The sequence below is a fragment of the Pseudochaenichthys georgianus genome, unplaced genomic scaffold (assembly GCF_902827115.2).
Source record: "Pseudochaenichthys georgianus unplaced genomic scaffold, fPseGeo1.2 scaffold_903_arrow_ctg1, whole genome shotgun sequence".
Lineage (NCBI taxonomy): Eukaryota > Metazoa > Chordata > Actinopteri > Perciformes > Channichthyidae > Pseudochaenichthys > Pseudochaenichthys georgianus.
The window spans coordinates 18,161-36,311 of NW_027263437.1; the positions used below are offsets into that span (position 1 = coordinate 18,161).

Here is an 18,151-nt window from a genome sequence, read left to right on the forward strand (position 1 = left end):
GCGGCTGTCGTGAGATCGTGGAGGTTTTTTTTAAATTGGAGGATGTCCTCAGTCCTGATTGGCCGACCAGGCGGCGAGGTCTTTCTCTCGGACGCCGTAGACCCCCGCCCACTCGTTGGACTGGTAGTAAACTGGGAGGAAGCAGAGGAGACATTTCTGTAAAGATAAAGGACTCTGATTTTCATGGACGCATTTTACAGATTTCTTCAACGGGAATTAAAGTTATTACACTTTTCTCCATCCATGAGGCTGCTGATAAATACATGTCAGAAGTACCCTGTTTGTCTTAAAACAGATTTCATGTACATCTATAGGAATTAGAGCTATTATACGAGTTATTTTGTAAACTAAAGTGCCCATTTCTTCAATCCTGATTATTAAACATTTAGATGGGTTTTTGTCTTTTCTCCATCCATGAGGCTGACTTACATCTCACGCTATAGTTGGTAGGTAGGTTGTAAACGTTAGTCAAAAAGTACTTTTCAACTACTGATTAGGGCTGGGTATCGTTTGAAATGTATCGAGTCAAACGTTTAGATAACAAAAATATCTTTAAGCTTTAATCGACATTTTTACAAATAAAAAAATGTGCTTTATTTGAACTGAGCTATTAACAGGCATTACACGGTGCCTTGTCTTTTTATTTTTTAGTGTAGTGGAGCCTCACTTCAGAGCGTTTACCGCGACCCATCTTTGGTGTTATGAAGTGACAGAACGGCCCGCTGACGACCGGCCGTTCTGTGAATCTCCAGAACACACAGATGGCCAGTCCGCTATGTATTCCACCGGGTCACCGCGGCGCAGACGGACCCGGTGGAATACAGGATCTACCGCGTTTAGGAACCGTTAAGCAGAACCGAAATTGTGGATTTTGTATCTGTTCTCATCTGCCCTAATTGCGATATATATTAAGATATGAAAAAATACAGGAATTGAAGAAAAGTTTTCGCAAACCTTCCTTTCTTGAACTTTAATGAAATACAATTGGTATTTTTCTAACTATATTTAACCGGATGAAGGATTTTAGTCACGGACGTTTGGGTCTTAAGTTATCAGAGCGACTGAGCGAGCTCATCCTGCTGTGCACGCAGAGCCTGCATGTCCCTCACGTACCCCTGACATGAGAGCCGCGCGAGTTTTCCTTTTGTAGCAAGCAGCAAAATAATTGTGACGTGTTGAGTTAATGTGCCTACTTAATATCGCACGTCCTAAAAAATTATTTTTTAAATTTGTTTTAAATGTGCACATCCTGCGATGTGAATATCGCGATTATCGTGCAGCCCTACTGCACGTGTCCTGAAAAAGTCATATAGTTTGACGCCGAAAAAAATGAAATATTTGTATAGTTTGTAGTAAAACATTTTTAAAACGGTATAGTGTATCTTTAACAATACTCATAAAACTTTAAAAAGGATAAAATGTCGTCACATTTTTTAAAGGTCACCTATCGTGCTGTCTTTAGGCAATAGCAGAGCTCTCAGATATAAGAAACAAGTCTATGAAGTGTTTTGCTCCAAACAGATCAGTCTAGCCATGCCTCAAATCCCTCTGTTTCACTTCCTGTTTCTAAAGTGCTGATTCGGGGATAAAGCTTTAAAGAGGAGGGGTCTGAGCTCATGCGGGACCCGGCAGCTACTGTCTAAACTAAAGGCTGCCGTGATGAAACGCCATATCATGGATTATCAAGGCTCTGAAACAGTCTGGAGCTCAAAGGCTTTCTCTCTTGCCGGTTACACCACAAGGTGAGTTCCTTTCTACTTCCTGCTTCTTCACACACATGCTCTCCAGCACAGGTTAGCTCTGAGTGTTAGCATGCTAATGTAAACACCGAATATATTACGTCCAAAACAGTCGGGCATTGTTTCTGATAGCAACGTTTCTGATTGGCCCGTGGGTCCACATATCGGACGCACATCTGGATCAGCTCCGTTGTTCGCCGTTTTTAGAGATTTGGGTACGGAGGAAAAGAGAGGGTTTATTTTTAGTTTGTCGTGTCGTACATTTTTTTTTAAATAACGGTAACGACTATCTTTAACAAAACACGAAAAAAAGTCATATAGTTTGTTGTCGGAAAACATGAAGGAAAGGTCAGTATAGTATGTCGTAAAAAGACGGAAGAACTGCTCACCTTCCAGAACGGACGGGAGCCTCCTGTTCATGGTGCTCCTGAAATCTGCACATTACGGGAGTAAAACAGGAAGTTTAAAGTCACTCAACACAGCTTTAAGTATTCTGTAGTTCCCTAAAATACTACTTTAAATGTGTATTAATATGAGAACAGGAAACATTCGAGATGAAGGTTGTTTTTAATATTCAGTTAGCTGGATATCGTGCACTTTAATTCAGGACAGGATTTCTTTGAGTGTACGTCGGCTTATATTTAAAAAAATGTCTTATATGCTTGTTTGTAGTTTCTGAACACTCAGCTGTGGAGAGCTGAAATGTTAGAATTCCATTGTACAGTCCAACTGCCTGTTATATATATATATGACGTTAAACAGATATCTTGAATCTATATAACATAGCGACTAAACGATAAGGAAGCTCTTAAGGAGAACAGGAAAAAGACGAGATGAAGGTTGTTTTAAAGTCACTCAACACAGCTTTAGTATTCAAGTTCCCTAAGACACATCTTTAAATAAATAAATCTCCGTCTGATACCCCGACTGTCGTTCATCTTGTAGAACAGGCCGTACGCCCCCAAGACGCCCACCAGCTCCACCACGATCACTCCTTTCATCAGAGTCTTAGCCAGAGGAGCCAGGGAGGTTGGGTTAGGAGGCATCTGAGAGAAAACACACTTAGTATACATATAATATATTTAAAAGGAATAAAGGACTACTGATTCTGAACATGGAAGCTGGTAAAAATAGTTTTTCACCGAGGCATCTGGGGAGAAAGCGAGGGGTTACGTATGGTAACCCTTGTCCACACCTGGTGGTAAAAAAAAAGACTAGTAGTGAGCAAATGACATGAGCATTACTACGATGAACAAAACAAAGCCAAGAACAGTTTTGACTCGTCAAGCGCCATCATTTCTGATGAAGGTAGAGATCGTTTTGGCCCTGGGGTCGTCTCTGGCAAACTTCTCTTTTTTCAAAAGCCTCGTGGATAGGTGAAAGCCCCGGTGCCTTGCAGCTGGCTTTGGATTCTCAACTAGTTTAGCAGCGCAGGCGTCTTCGTACGCTGTTAACACACCATCGTAGCCATGGCGATGTTTCAGGCGACTGATCAGGCTGGAAGTATTATAGCTCGTTGCCTTCTTCCCTCCTCGTGGAACTTCTGCATGTGTTAATACAAATAGCAAGCGAACTATCTCACTCTGAAACTTTGAAATAGTCCCATGCTACCGACGACATGTTTGTTTACTGTCCTGGCTTCACGGCCGCACGCCATTTACGTCACAGCCAGGCGTGAGTTAGGGAGCGCTGGCTTTGTGAAGAACTCCCCTCATCCCAACCCACCCACACCGCAGGATCTTTTCTTTTTTTTACCCAAACAATATATTGTATATTATCGGGGCTATTAATACTTTTATCAGGTTTATCGGGATGACGTCATAATTCCTATTATCGGACAGATAATTATCGTGCACCACTACAAACCACAAAAATCTAGCAACCTAGATAACCAAATTGAGGGAACATACACCAAACCTTTACACTATGCAACAACAACAACAACTGGTGACTCCCCATGCTCAACGAATTAGAGTATGTCCCTTATCTGACTAAACTCGTACCTGGTCTTCGTACAGATACGTGTGGCGGGTATTTATTCACTGCAACCCAGTGGTACTGGAAGGCAACTGTATACACAGCGACCCCACAAGAAACCATGGACGTGATCCCGAGACAACTGCTCTGGCCTCTTTCTCTGTCGCACTAAACCCAACCCTCCTCTATCAGAACCTGCTGCTGGCCTCCCAGAGGAGAACACCAGCCACACCAGCCACACCAAACATTTACATTACATTACATTTAGCTGACGCTTTTATCCAAAGCGACTTACAATAAGTACATTCTACCAGGAAGACACAACCTTGAAGAAAACAGAATCATAAAGTACATCAGGTTTCATAGAGCCAAGTATTTCAAGTGCTACTCGACTGGCTTTAGAGGAGCCAGTCCTTTGTTAGTATATAAGTGCTTTGTTAATAGTTCTATCCTCGAGGTGGAGTCGAGAGAGATGAGTGTTCAGTCTGGAAGGTGTGTAAGCTTTCTGCCGTCCTGATGTCAATGGGAGCTCGTTCCACCATCTTGGAGCCAGGATAGCAAACCCACGTGTTCCTGCTGATGGAACTTGGGTCCCCCTCGCAGCGAGGGTGCAGCGAGCCGTCTGGTTGATGCAGAGCGGAGTGCACGTGCTGGGGTGTACGGTTTAACCATGTCCTGGATGTAGGAAGGGCCAGATCCATTCGCAGCATGGTACGCAAGCACCAGGGTCTTGAAGTGGATTCTAGCAGTTACCGGAAGCCAGTGGAGGGAGCGGAGGAGCGGAGTGGGGTGGAACATGTAGGAAGGTTGAAGACCAGACGAGCCGCTGCATTCTGGGTGAGAGAGGTCGGATGGCACATGCAGGCAGACCAGCCAGGAGGGAGCTGCAGTAGTCTAGGCGTGAGGTGACGAGAGCCTGGACCAGAACCTGCGTGGCTCTCTGGGTCAGCTGGGGACGCATCCTCCTGATGCTGTAGAGCGTGTATCTGCAGCAGCGGGTTGGAGCAGCGATGTTTGCAGTGAAGGACAGGTTGTTATCTAGGGTCCCACCCAGAGTCCTTGCAGTCTGAGTCGGGGAAACAACAGAGGGGCCGATGTTGATAGTCAGGTCAAGAGTGGGACAATCTTTTCCCGGAAGGAAAAGCAGTTCAGTTTTGTCAAGGTTGAGCTTGAGATGATGAGCGGACATCCACTGAGAGATGTCAGCTAGACGAGCAGAGATGCGAGCGACGACCTGGGTCTCTGAGCGGGGGAAGGACAGGATTCATTGGGTGTCGTCAGCGTAGCAGTGGTATGAAAAACCATGCGGGCTAATGACAGATCCGAGCGAGTTTGTGTACAGGGAGAAGAGGAGGGGACCGAGAACAGAGCCCTGAGGGACCCCTGTAGTTAATTGACAAGGGTCGGACTCGGACCCTCTCCAAGTGACCCTGTAGGTGCGGTCTTTGAGGTATGAGGTGAGGAGGGAAAGTGCAGAGCCTGAAACTCCAAGTTCTTGGAGAGTGCGAAGGAGGATCTGATGGTTCACCGTGTCGAATGCAGCAGACAGGTCCAACAGGATGAGGACAGAGGAGAGGGAGGCTGCTTTGGCAGTGTGCAGTTCCTCAGTGACAGCAAGGAGGGCAGTTTCTGTGGAGTGACCTGCCAATTTACCTCAAAGAAAACTGACCCAAACTAGATTATAATAAAGCTCTCCAAAACAACTACATCCATGTGTGATACTCCAACCTAAAGTAGCACAGAACATTCATATTGACTTTTGACTTTAGACGAGCCCCCATGTCACGCCCTGGCTCAAGGACGGACAAAGGAAGGAGACCACACAAAAATCGGGGATCGGGATTTTTTGTTTTATAAAATTTGTTTTTTTTCATTTAATGTTACAAAACAAAAATGACCATGTTCACGTCTCAAAGTCATCCTGAGGACTTAGCTTTGGTTTGAAATGACTCAACATCATGTATGTGTTGCTTGGGCTTGTGTTCAGACCTGCTTATTCCTCTCAAAGCAACAGAGTGGGCGCAGTGTCTAATAGCAGCAGCAAGCTAACGAGAGGCTACGTTCAGCTGGAGACTCGGGAGTCGGGACAGAGAACATGTCAGGAGTTTGGAAGTATTATGAAATTGAAAGCGAAGGCAGTGGAACAGCCAGATGCAATGTTTGCAAGGTGGTGGAAAGAACAGAGCTACGTTCAACACGACCAATCTAATACGCCACCTGAGAAACAAACAACACGGCGAGTACACAGCGGCCACTCGGGTAACGGCACGGAAACAACCGACACTTTCAGAGGCTTTCAAAAGGAAAGAGAAACGGCCCCAGAACAGAGAAAAGGCCACGAAGATAACAGCCCAGATAGCTGAAGTCATCGCGTTGGATGACCAGCCGTTATCTGTTCTTTTTTTTCTCTTGACGCATTGCATAAAGATCGGATCGGGAAAAATCGGTATCGGCAGATTGTCAAAATCAAATGATCGGAATCGGATCGGGAGCAAAAAAAAGGTGATCAGGACATCCCTAGTGTAGTGTGTGAACATGCATCAGTATATAAAGAAAGAACACACAAACCACGGTCCAGTAGAGCCAAGCAGCCCAAGAGGAGAGAGACTGACGGCGCAGGCACCTTGTAGCTGAGCCGTCAGCCCAAATCAGGTGTCAGCAATCTCTCCTGATTCGGGGGGTGGCTGACCAGGGACCTGAGTCTAAGGCCGTCACACCAGTACTTCTACCAGAGTATTTTAAAACACGAGTATCTGTACTTCTACTTGAGTAAAGGATGTACTTTACTCTTTAATAGATATAAAGGAATAAAAGGTATTCTGATTCTGAACATGGAAGCTAGTAAAAAGAGTTTTTCATAAAGGAAACTGCTTTTCAGGATCAGAAACAGGTTTGCACACACCAGCAATGAACAGTTAAAGAAGATACATGGTAAGAAAAGGACGGTAAAATAAAACAATGATTAAAAACGATTTGAAGAAAACTATAATAACTTTAAAATATAGCAATATTTACATGACATAAAGATTAAATATACCCACAAAATAAAAAATAATCAAATAAAATATGAACATTGGTTTGACAGGTGGAAAGCAGTGCCGGTATAAGAGGTAGATACAAGTCGTGAATTTACTAAAGTCTGATTTATATTTCACAAATGAATCCAAATCTGTAAAGTAACTAAAGATCTGAATTGTAGTGGAGTAGAAGTACAAAGCAGCAAACAATTATATGCTCAAATAAAGTACAAGTACCTCGAAATTGTACTTAAGTACAGTATTTGAGTCACAAATTAAATGTGTATACTTTTATCACATTTAGCTGCTTTTACTAATTTAAGCTAAAAACAATTCCATGCATTCAGAGAAACTAAGTCTTCCGTCCATTTTCCATCCTAGCCTGTAGATAGTTTTAGCTTATACTTAGCCTTCATGAATTAACCCAAATGACCCCTTTAACCTCGTTTTTGCGACTCTTCAATAAACTCACATTCAGTATCGACACAGAGACAAATACTGAATCTGTCTTAATATATGAAATAAAGCATTAGAAGTTGTTAAAATACCCTGAAATGTTGTCAGACGTCCTTGAGTTGTACACGGTTGTACCAGAGAAGCTAACGGCTAATACGTTCTGCGTACGGAAGCTCGGTTGGTAAAAGCAATAGAAGCGCGATTCGTAAATCAATTGAAGATCTGGTTCGTGGTCTTAATTCTGAAATTGATTATTTAAAATAGCCAATGCACGCTGGGATAATAATAATAAACTCATTATCTGTGTAAAATTACAGAATTCAAAAGTAGAACAACTAGAATATGTATAATAATAAATAATAATATTATATTTAATTTGTTAGCGCTTTTACAGGTGCTCAAAGACGCTTTACAGATATAGTGAAGGGAAAAGAAAAGGAAGGAACAACAAATAAATATATAGTTAAAATTAAAGTCAAATAATACAAAAACAATCACACATTAAAAGCCAGATTGAAGAGGTGAGTGAGGTGAGTATAGGCCTATGTATGGTATTTTAAAGCAATACAAATGACACAAATCTTAAAAAAGCATATATTCTTCAGCCATTTAGCTAAAAAATCATATAAAATGTATTCTTGTACCATTTTGTATTACTTTGTTCTGTAACTCTGTCCCAAAAATGATAAAAATGATATGTGGTTTTATGTGGCTGTAGATGCAGGAGCTCACCAGCAGGTGGCAGTGTGTTCACAAATGTGCAAAAAGGTATACACAGAATTACCTGGGAAAAGACTCAAGTTAAAATACTGGGAGACTTATTGGTTAGTGAGGAACAAACAGGCCTTGATCCTTAAAAAACATGTGAAAAAAGCTGAAATAAGCCATGACATAAAGATTACATCTGCTTTTATTGATCCAAGAGGAGAAATGTATACACAATAATATATAGAAAATGAAAACAGATAAATACAGAACTAAGAAGTAGAAATAAGAAATAACAAAATAAGTACATACTATTGTCTATACAAGCACCAATCTGGCGTATACTTAACACAATAAAAGGCAAATCTAATGCAATGTTTTTAACGTTATTATTGGAAAATGTAATGAAAAAGGTACATTTTAGAAAACTGTAATAGCTTAAAAAACATCACATACATTCTGAGTAAAATGTATTTCCTCTAACATCATTTAAAATAGTAAAACACAAAAATGCATTTAGACTTTAATTAGCCAACATTTAGCTGATACTGCTTTTATTTAAATACAGTTTGAATGAGTATTTTACATGGTGCTTTACCTAAGTTAAATATCTAAATACTTCTCCTTACTCAGCTATGTGTCTATTTGTGAGTCTGCATGGACCCCCCCCCCCCCCCCACTCGAGGAAGGCTTCAAATTGATCGTAATTTCATATCTTCTTTTGAAAATCCCATGAAAAACACTTAATTGTGAGTGGAAATCAAATCCAATCTCCTCCAGTTGTTTCCCAATCCCTAATAGTGCGTCCCTGCACTTCTGCGGCAACTCGCGCAGATATATCAGCCTTTTATTCTCCCGCTGACAGTTTCAGGGCGGAGGACAAAAGGTGAAAATATGTGGATTTGTTTGAGTTGCACACAGGGAGGACAGGTTGTGTGTGTGCAGAGATCATGGTGGTCCTCGCTGTGTGTGTGTACCGTGTGTGTGTCGCCTTTCAGATTCAGCAGCAGGTAAATACACACCGTCAGAAGCACACACAGTAAAGACTGCAGCGAGGAGGAGGAGGAGGAGGAGGAAGATCCCACAGACTCTCTGCTTGTTAACTCCTGCAGTAAAATGCTAACATGCTGGAAGTCTCAGAGTTTGGGTGTGTTCGTTTTCTACACATTTCTGATGATTGACAGATGGCGTTAGAAACCGCATGCACTTCAGGGTTTGAGGGCTATCTGGGAGTCCATTCGGGGAGATAGGAAATATAACTAATTAAAGAGACAGCTAGTGAAGGTTAATGGAGTTAATTTGGCGTAATTTCTGTTTTACACAAGTTTAGGGTCCAATGACGTCACCACGACCAATAGAAACACACACACCAGTTAGTCGATCTTCAAAGCAACATATAGACCAGCATGCATTGCAGCAGAGACGCACGTAAGGGTTATGTGGGAGGCATGTTCCGCTTTGAGGAAGGTTTTTAGAAAATATGAAGTTTTTTATGATGGGGTGTCACTTTGTCCGTTTTGTGTCATTTCAGGGGGATTTTCCTCATTTCTGTTAGTTTTACACAAGTTTAGGGTTCAATGACGTCACCACGACCAATAGAAACACACGCATCAGTTAGTCGATCTGCAGAAGCAACATATAGACCAGCATGCATTGCAGCAGAAACACATTTAAGGATATCTGACTGCAGGAAAGACAAGAGGGTTAATGATTTTATTTGGTTTTTTCCACTCATTTTTTAGGGAGATTTTTGTTTGTTTTTTATATTTAACTTGCCACAATCCTTCTAAACACGGAGATACATGTGTAGATATGCAGGAGCAAGAGGTAGACCAGCATGCACTGCAGCAGAGACACATCTGAGGGTGGCTTGGGAGAAATCTAACTGCAGTAAAGGCAGGTAATTAAACAGGAAGTACAAGTTATTTTAGCCTCATTTTGTTCTTTTTAAATGTGTTTTGGTTAGTTTTCCATCAGCTCGTGTTCAGGGACATCTCCACTAAAGCACATGTAAATATTTGGATCTGCAGAGGCATCAGCATGGACAGCAGCAGGAAGATATTTGGGGCTATCATGCGGGTCCTTTCTGGACTATATAGACACAGGCAGTAAAGGGTTAATGAAAGCCTGACTTGGGTTCATTTTAAGTTTCATTTCTGTTGATGTTTATTACATGTGGGGATGACTTTATCTGTAACACAGCAAACAGAACCAACAGAAAGACCAGCATGCATTGCAGCATGTTGAATATAGACCTGCTCGTCCACTAGATGAAATGTCTCAGCTAACAGCAGCGGGGGGTTTTATAATGACATGAAATCACTCAAACAGGAAGTGAGACGAGGCTTGTCGATGTTTGAGGTGAGAAAGGACCAAAAAACTCACATTTCCTTTGTTATTTGCATCAAAACACACAAAACCCAACAAACTGGAAAGACATGCAGGTATTTTCTCTGCTTTACTTTTGAAAGTTTGAGTACTTCTGTACTAATTTTGTGAAACCATCACTTTAAAAGTACAGTATTTTATGCACATGAAACCATATTTTAAGACTAGATTAGATGCTTTATTAAACCCAAATTGAAGAGTTGTTTTTTAACATCATTTAAAAAAAGGAACTGCGCGTGAAAAATAAGAAAAAAGCGTCTTTTCCACCCATTAATTAACAGAGACTTAACCTCATGCATTGAGAGTACTTCATTACTAAAAGGTGCATAAAAGTGACGTCATTGTTTACTGTCACCTCTCTGTGAGTCCACGGGGCGGGAGTCTCGTGCCGAGGTGTTGATGGAATATTCAAATCAAGAGAGTGAGAGCTCGAGGAGTGAAATGAAGGCAGCTGATTGGCCGCTGCAGGCTCCGCGAGCACAGGTGTCAGAGAGTGCCTCGCGGACACCGGTCACTCTGCCTGTTTCTAGCCGGGAATGAGGAGCTTTCCCCCCCGGTGGTCATAGTAGGACATCCAGGATACACCGGATAAAAGGAACCGTTGTTTCCCGCTTTATTTGGGTTATATTTTCCGTTTGGATGTTGGAGTCATGCTGAGCGCCGTTAAGATGGAGGATCTTCCGGAGTGGAGCGGGAGCAGCTACTACGGAGAGGCCGAGGTCAGTGCACTCTGTCCCGGGTACACTCAGAGGGAAGCCCCGCTGAAATATCACCGAATAAAAACTGGGGGGAAAAAAACTAAAATATAAACTTCTTAATTAACTTTAGATAGATAGATATTGATTGATAGATACTTTATTGATCCCAATTAGGGACATGTTAAACAACAAGCATAAAAAACAAGGCATTGTACATAAGAGAGATTAAGACACTAGAAATAAAGAGTCCAACATATTTCTGAAATTGAAATAAAATAGCATTAAAAAGTTAAAATATATATAGGCTATATGTGGAAAATGCACATAACAAAGTAACAAAGGATATTATTGTGCAAGAAATTCATTATTCGATATTAAATTGAACATACATGTAACATGTAGGCTACAGTGGGAGTTGAAGTCCAGTCCTTTTTAAAGGGGTTTCGACAAAACAAACATTGCGGACATTTTATAGCACCAATTAATCAATGAATATAGCCTTCGAAAGAGTGATAAAACCTCGATATTATTGTTGAATTATCTGCATATAGCTGTGTGTGATTGGTTTAGGGGAAATGTTATGAATAGAAAAACATCTAAATGAACTTTATAGGGGTTTGACCGAAGAAATTTACATTTATTTGAAGGCATTTCAAAGCGGAGAATTAATCAAATAATGGAAATAATGGATATTTGCAGCAGTGTACAAGTGGAAATAAATCTAAATATTACTGTTGAATGGTTTGCATTGCTGTGTTGTGTTGCTTTGGGTGTTGAGTTGTAAATATAAATACATCTAAATGGACATTATGGGAGTTTGACTAAAGAAATAAACACGTAAAGGCCTGTTTGCATTACGCAAGAAAATACAATTATTAATAATTATTCTACAATCGCTAGGCTATTTGTTAAAAAGGCTATTTGTCTTTTTGGTAAAGCCTTTACAATTATTCAATTCCATGTATTTCTTTCACATTTCGCAAGCTTTGTTTCTGCAGTGGATGAATTGTGCAGCGAAAATAGAAATTCAATCATTAAAAACGTGCAGAAATAACTCTCAACCGCCGTGTTTTCTTTAATTAAGTTCATATTGAAGCTTATATTTGTTATTTCTCATCTTAAAATGTTGTTTTTTGTTTGTATTTTGACCATCCTCGACACCGGCCTAATGCTTGTTAATTCAGTGCAGGCTGACAGTGGAATATATTGAATTAAAATCAGTGGGTTGTTATGGAAACGAGTAAAATGACATGATATATGATATATTCATAAGGTTTAAATGGTTAATTAAATGTTGTTATAGCACTATAGTCACACTAGGGCATGTCAAGTCTAAACTGAAGGCTTTAAATAAGGTGTTACGGCCATACACAAATACTGAGACTTATCATCAAGCTTAATTACAACAACACATAATATATAAATACTCAGGATGGAAGACACTGAATGTATATCTCTGTATTTATTATTTAAATGTAGCAACATGGGTATTAGGCCCAAAAAATGAGGAACAACAAATATTACAGGCCTGTTTTTCACCGTGATGTTTCCTGATGAGAATTGGGATGTTTAACCTAATTCATTAAACAATTATACTCACCTAAAGTCCTATTTAAGTTAGTCCTTTTTAAGAGAATCAACTTGTAAAAAATGCTGAATTTAGATTAAAAAGCAGGAAGTATACGTGGAGATCGTTGGCCCTGTCACCTGCCTTTAAAAGGTGGGATTAAAAGGCCTTTTACTAATATATATAAGCTTCAATTAAATGTGTATTAGCTCATTATGTGATCAAATACAAGCAAGCGTATTACGTGTGGATTATCAGCTTGGTCCAAATGCAATTATAGCTTTATTACTCAGAGGAACCTGCATTCAAAAGGAAAGCTTTCTGTTCACTCAGTTATATGTGAGTGTAACATTTTTATACAGGCACATTTTAACTATAATTAAACAGCATGTTCAACATATCAGATCTGAAGTCTAAAATATAACATTTTACTAAAATGTGCAGCTTCTCCAATGACACCTTTGCTGCTTTTCATTGTCATGTGATTTAAAAAAACAGAATATCGTTCGTTTTTGGACCAAAAAAATTGCCTATAATCAACATTATGATGTCATTTTGAACACATTTAGGAGATTTTATACCAAATAAATACATTTTATAATCGATAGATCATGCAAAACAATGTATTTGAAGCCTTATGATGTATTTTATATTTTCAGAGCATAAAAAACCCGATATTTTTGTTGAATTATTGGCATTTTTTAAATGGTTTTTCTGACTTGTTGTGAATAATTTAACTGATATTTCATGTTGTTGTTTATATGTAACCTTAACACACTAAGTTGTATCATAAACGCCCATAAAATAATCATTAACGCGGTTTTAATATGTGATCTCTCTGTTCCAGTGTTACTCCGCAGCGGCGAACATGAACTCAATGAGCAGCTACATGAACGCGCCTGGCATGACCGGCAGCGGACACATGAACGCGCATTACATGAACCCGGTGCACCCGGCCCCGGTGCCTCCCGGTCTCTCGCACCCCCCCACCGGCTCCGGTACCGGGATGATTCCGGGCCTGAGCTCCGCGCTGCAGGCGGGCACGAGCACCGGCTGCGCGCCGCCGTACGGGAGCGCGCAGGGGCTCAGCAGCGAGCATTATCAGGTACACATTGGCTTTTGTTTTGAAATGTGTTAAATAGGACTTTTTAATGACATTTCCTACATTTTAGTGGTTATTTTTGTGTCATAGAGAGCATTAACAGGTAATAATGTTTACTAAACTAAACTTTTTAAAGACATAGGCTAATTTAATGACTTTTTAATTATATTTCCTACATTTTAGTAGTTATTTTATTGGGTTTTTTGTCCATATTACACCAAATGTGTACCTCACTATTTCAGTTTTAATGATGAATTATAACAGTGGTTATTATTTTTTATAGAGAGCATTATCAGGTCATTATTTTACACTCAACCTTTTATATGGGCAAATTAAATAGGACTTTTTAAGGACATTTCCTACATTTAAGTGGTTATTCTTTCTAATAGAGAGCTTTATCAGGTCATTATTCTGACTATAGCCTTAGTGTAAAACATGCATTTCATGTTATACGGAGAATACATTATATTTAAATATGAATATGTCTGCAATAAAAGGTAAGAATAGGTAACGATTTGTATTTAGGTGAAAATGTCTTAAGTAAAATCTAAGGAAAATGTACAAAAACGTAACTTTGTGCCTTAAGTAACCAACACTTCTTAAGTGTAAGTAGTCTGCGTTGTAAAATGTACTTATAGGTATTCTGAGTATATAACAGTAAAACTATATAACATTAGTTATACAACAAATATTCAGTTCAAATTAATATTTTTGTGAAATGTGGCGACATAATACATTTAATTAAAGTCCACGTTGTTTCAGTGCGTTTTGTATTTATGATTTGTTATAAGACACGTTACGTTACGATGAACGGTCAGATCCCGTCTGAAATGTGACTTGCATCACAGCAGCTCCATGTGTAACATCTACCGACACATACAAGACACAACACATGAAAAACAAACAAACAAACAAACAAACATTTAACACAACAGCAGGATCAGTGAGAGAAAAACAGACTGTTTGCTGTGGCTCAGTGAATCGCCGCTCATCTGGGAATCCACATGTCTTCTTCTCTCACGTTGTGTGTGTGTGTGTGTGTGTGTGTGTGTGTGTGTGTGTGTGTGTGTGTGTGTGTGTGTGTGTGTGTGTGTGTGTGTGTGTGTGTGTGTGCGTGTGTGTGTTGAACACCTGAACCTTTGAAAGAACATCCATAACATTCACCTGTTTGCAACTTCAATATTCCAATGACTTGTATAGAGACTATTCGGCACTATTTCTATTTTATTTTATTTACTTTGCGTCGCTGTGTTGGAGGAGCCGTTGACCTCAGATTGTCCTTGACATAACGACACTATGCACACATGACAATAAAAGCCTTATGATGTCACACGTCTTATGATGGTAGCCTCTGCCGTCCGGAGTGGAGGACAGTACACAGTATTGTTGTTGTTGTTCTCCGTGTGCGTAGTATTGATGATTTGTTGTGCCTCTGCAGGACGGCAGTGAGGACAGCAAAGTGTACCGGTTGTCGTACCGCAGCCCGGTGTACGGTCAGGTCCGGGAGCCCAAGCCGTACCGGAGGAGCTACACTCACGCGAAACCCCCGTACTCCTACATCTCCCTGATCACCATGGCCCTGCAGCAGTCCTCCTGCAAGATGCTCACGCTGAACGAGCTGTACACGTGGATCACGGACCTGTTCCCCTTCTACCGGCAGAACCAGCAGCGGTGGCAGAACTCCATCCGACACTCGCTCTCCTTCAACGACTGCTTCATCAAGGTTTGGGATTTCATTTCATTTTGATTTATTGCGAATGTGTGAAACGGACCATTTTGAATCGGACCTCAGCTAATTCAAAAAGTGTAATAAGATATCTTGTCTCGTCCTTCTGAAGTATTATGTGAAGACAAAGCCCGATGACGTAACGACGTAACAAGCTTGAATAGTCCCTTCTTCCTAGAGGAGAGCTCTGATGTCATCTTGTACCCACATCTGATCGATTTTGCTGACGTATAACTCCCTTTATGAGACCGGCTCGATCCCCGGTTACTTCGAGGCGCCGAGAGGCTGAACTTGGCTCCAAACTGACGCGTTTTCGAAGAGAAAGTCCACACTGAAGCAAGATAGTTTTAAGGATATTTAATAAACAAAATCAAAACATAGTAACTGTGGACAACACGGTCAACAATGGTTCGTCTATTTAAGTCACTTGTTTGATGTCCAGTGCCACTGGACATCAAACAGGTGACTTACATAGACGAACCACACCCATGTGACAACTAGGGTTGCCAGAAACTGACCATGATCAAAATCGATTATTCGGCAGCCCTGGCGAATAATAATCGATTATTCGACCGACGTTAGGGTTACAGTAAAACAAACTGGTGGTGTGACCAATGACAATTATTAATACTATTACTATTATTAGCATATATATATTTTAACTAGTGCTGTCAAAATTATCGCGTTAACGGCGGTAATTAATTTTTTGAATTAATTGCGTTAAAATATTTAACGCATTTAACGCATGTGCAGAATGGCCCGCCCCATACCTGCCACCAGTGGCAGCGCCAGGGTATGGCTGGGGTAGGCTGCACCCATACCAAGAGATGGCTTAGCCCCACCGTGAGACATGATGTTAAAGTAAGCAAAATAAAGTCTGCCAACTCGCGGAGTAAATTGCACAGACAGCAGTTAGTCAGATTGATTTCAGTAGCCACGGTTTTGAAAACTTTTGTCACGTAGTGATCGTCTTCTCAATAGAACATCTTTGATAATGTCTTCTGGCCAATCAGAATCAAGATAACGGCGTGGTGTTGTTGCAGGAAGTCCCGACGGAGAATACTTTTGCTGTAGTACATCTCTATATACATCGATACAACATTACGTGTTGATAGAAGTCAACACGTAATGAATTAAGACCCCACGGTTTGATGATTGATAGGTGTGTGGGCTGTCTTTCATTTTGACACGCAGAACAATGTTATAATAAACATAGATACTGTGTTAAATGGATATATCCGCCTTCTTTCATTTATCTTTCCATTCCCAACAATATACATAAAGAAATGGCATATTTTGGACATAGTTCGAATGGTGATTAATCTGATTAATTAATTTTTAAGCTGTGATTAATCTGATTAAAAAATTGTAATCGTTTGACAGCCCTAATATATATATATATTTTGGTTGAAACTAAGCCAGAAAAAAAAAAAAAACATAAATAATAATAAAAAAAATATATAAATAAAATCGATTTTAAAAAATAATATTCGATGATGGAGACTGTAGCGAATAATCGAATAATCGCTGTGACAACTACCGGAAGTGACGTATACAAATAATGAACTTGGGCTAAGTAGCATTATGGCACCTTCAAAGCCTCCAGCGAGGACCCTTCGTACATGTTTCTGTACGTGACGCCCCCAAACAGTTTTACGTTTCAGTATTTGCTTCAGAAACTGTGACTGACAGAATATCGCCGCAGAATAAAACCCAGTTGTGATGAAACGGTTTCCTCCCGTCTGTTCCTCCAGGTTCCCCGGCTGCCGGACCGACCTGGGAAAGGCTCCTTCTGGGCGCTGCACCCTGACTCCGGGAACATGTTCGAGAACGGCTGTTACCTCCGGAGGCAGAAGAGATTCAAGACGGGGAAACAACAAGCCACCGGTACCGGGAAACAACAGTCCAACAGTACCGGGGGGAAGGAGGAGAAGGAGGAGTCGAGCGGAGGGAAATCGAACTCGGTTACTTCTGATTCCCCTCCTTCCCTACCTCCTTCCTCCTCGTCTCCTCCCGCGACCCTCAAATCTCACCAGGATCTCGACCCGGTGCAACAGCGTGTTCCTTCCCCTCTCGTGCACACTCCTCACCTGTATCCGATGCTAGTGCACGAGGCGTCTCACCTGAAACCAGACCCCCACCCTCACCACCATTACCCCCCACACCTGTACTCCTTCAACCACCCCTTCTCCATCAATAACCTCATGAACGAGCCGCAGCTCCACAGACTGGAGTACGGAGGATACGGAGGTCAAACGGGGGTCAAACAGGGACCGGATAACGGAGCTATGCCTGATAACGGGAACTACTACCGGGGAGTTTACAGACCCCTCATGAACTCCTGAAGTACTCTTTAAAAAAAAAAAAGAATTCAAATCGTGGATTTCTACATTTGTGAATGTGGGTTGCTAACCGAGTCTCTTAAAGTTAAAGTCCTTATCATACTGTTCTTCATCAGTATATCACACGTCTCCGATATATCCAGAGCCCGTCTCTGATTGGCTGAAACACCAGACGGATCATGGCAGCATTACCCATAATCCCCTCTGTTTCAGCCCTGTTTCCAAAGTGCTGATTCTCCTGTCTGTTACTTAGATGAAGACAAGGAGCCCCTCCCACACACCCCTCTGAGAGACATCTGGTTACAAAGAACTCAATGGGGGGGGGGGTTACCTTGTTGCTGATTGGCTAATGGCTACACAAGACAACACATCGTTATGACATCACAAAGTGACCAAAATCTGATCAGCTCATTTTCAGACAGGTTTTTATAGAA

General features: G+C 40.9%; 2 protein-coding genes across 2 annotated transcripts; one reads left to right on the forward strand and one right to left on the reverse strand.

Moving 5' to 3' along the window:
* Nucleotides 1-41: 41 nt before the first annotated feature.
* LOC117444711 (protein CEBPZOS-like) lies at nt 42-7,367 on the reverse strand. The gene is made up of 4 exons (XM_034080136.2): nt 7,282-7,367; nt 2,662-2,785; nt 2,129-2,173; nt 42-131 (listed from the first exon to the last, which is right to left on the reverse strand). The coding sequence occupies exons 2-4, from the start codon at nt 2,783-2,785 to the stop codon at nt 49-51; spliced, it is 252 nt and encodes an 83-aa protein (XP_033936027.1). The 5' UTR covers nt 7,282-7,367; the 3' UTR covers nt 42-48.
* Nucleotides 7,368-10,688: 3,321 nt separating this feature from the next.
* Nucleotides 10,689-17,941, forward strand: LOC117444712 (hepatocyte nuclear factor 3-beta-like). The gene is made up of 4 exons (XM_034080137.2): nt 10,689-11,001; nt 13,395-13,652; nt 15,088-15,372; nt 17,130-17,941. Exons 1-4 carry the CDS (start codon nt 10,933-10,935, stop codon nt 17,718-17,720), a joined length of 1,203 nt encoding a protein of 400 aa, XP_033936028.1. The 5' UTR covers nt 10,689-10,932; the 3' UTR covers nt 17,721-17,941.
* The last annotated feature ends 210 nt before the right edge of the window (nt 17,942-18,151 follow it).

Excerpts from the sequence above, each read along its gene's own strand:
- LOC117444711 (XM_034080136.2), bottom strand. The coding sequence starts at position 2,785 with ATGCCTCCTAACCCAACCTCCCTGGCTCCTCTGGCTAAGACTCTGATG. Across the intron at positions 2,174-2,661 it reads CAAGATGAACGACAGTCGGG|ATTTCAGGAGCACCATGAAC; the intron begins GTATCAGACGGA and ends CGTAATGTGCAG. Across the intron at positions 132-2,128 it reads GCTCCCGTCCGTTCTGGAAG|TTTACTACCAGTCCAACGAG; the intron begins GTGAGCAGTTCT and ends GCTTCCTCCCAG.
- LOC117444712 (XM_034080137.2), top strand. The coding sequence starts at position 10,933 with ATGCTGAGCGCCGTTAAGATGGAGGATCTTCCGGAGTGGAGCGGGAGC. Across the intron at positions 11,002-13,394 it reads GCTACTACGGAGAGGCCGAG|TGTTACTCCGCAGCGGCGAA; the intron begins GTCAGTGCACTC and ends TCTCTGTTCCAG. Across the intron at positions 15,373-17,129 it reads TCAACGACTGCTTCATCAAG|GTTCCCCGGCTGCCGGACCG; the intron begins GTTTGGGATTTC and ends CTGTTCCTCCAG.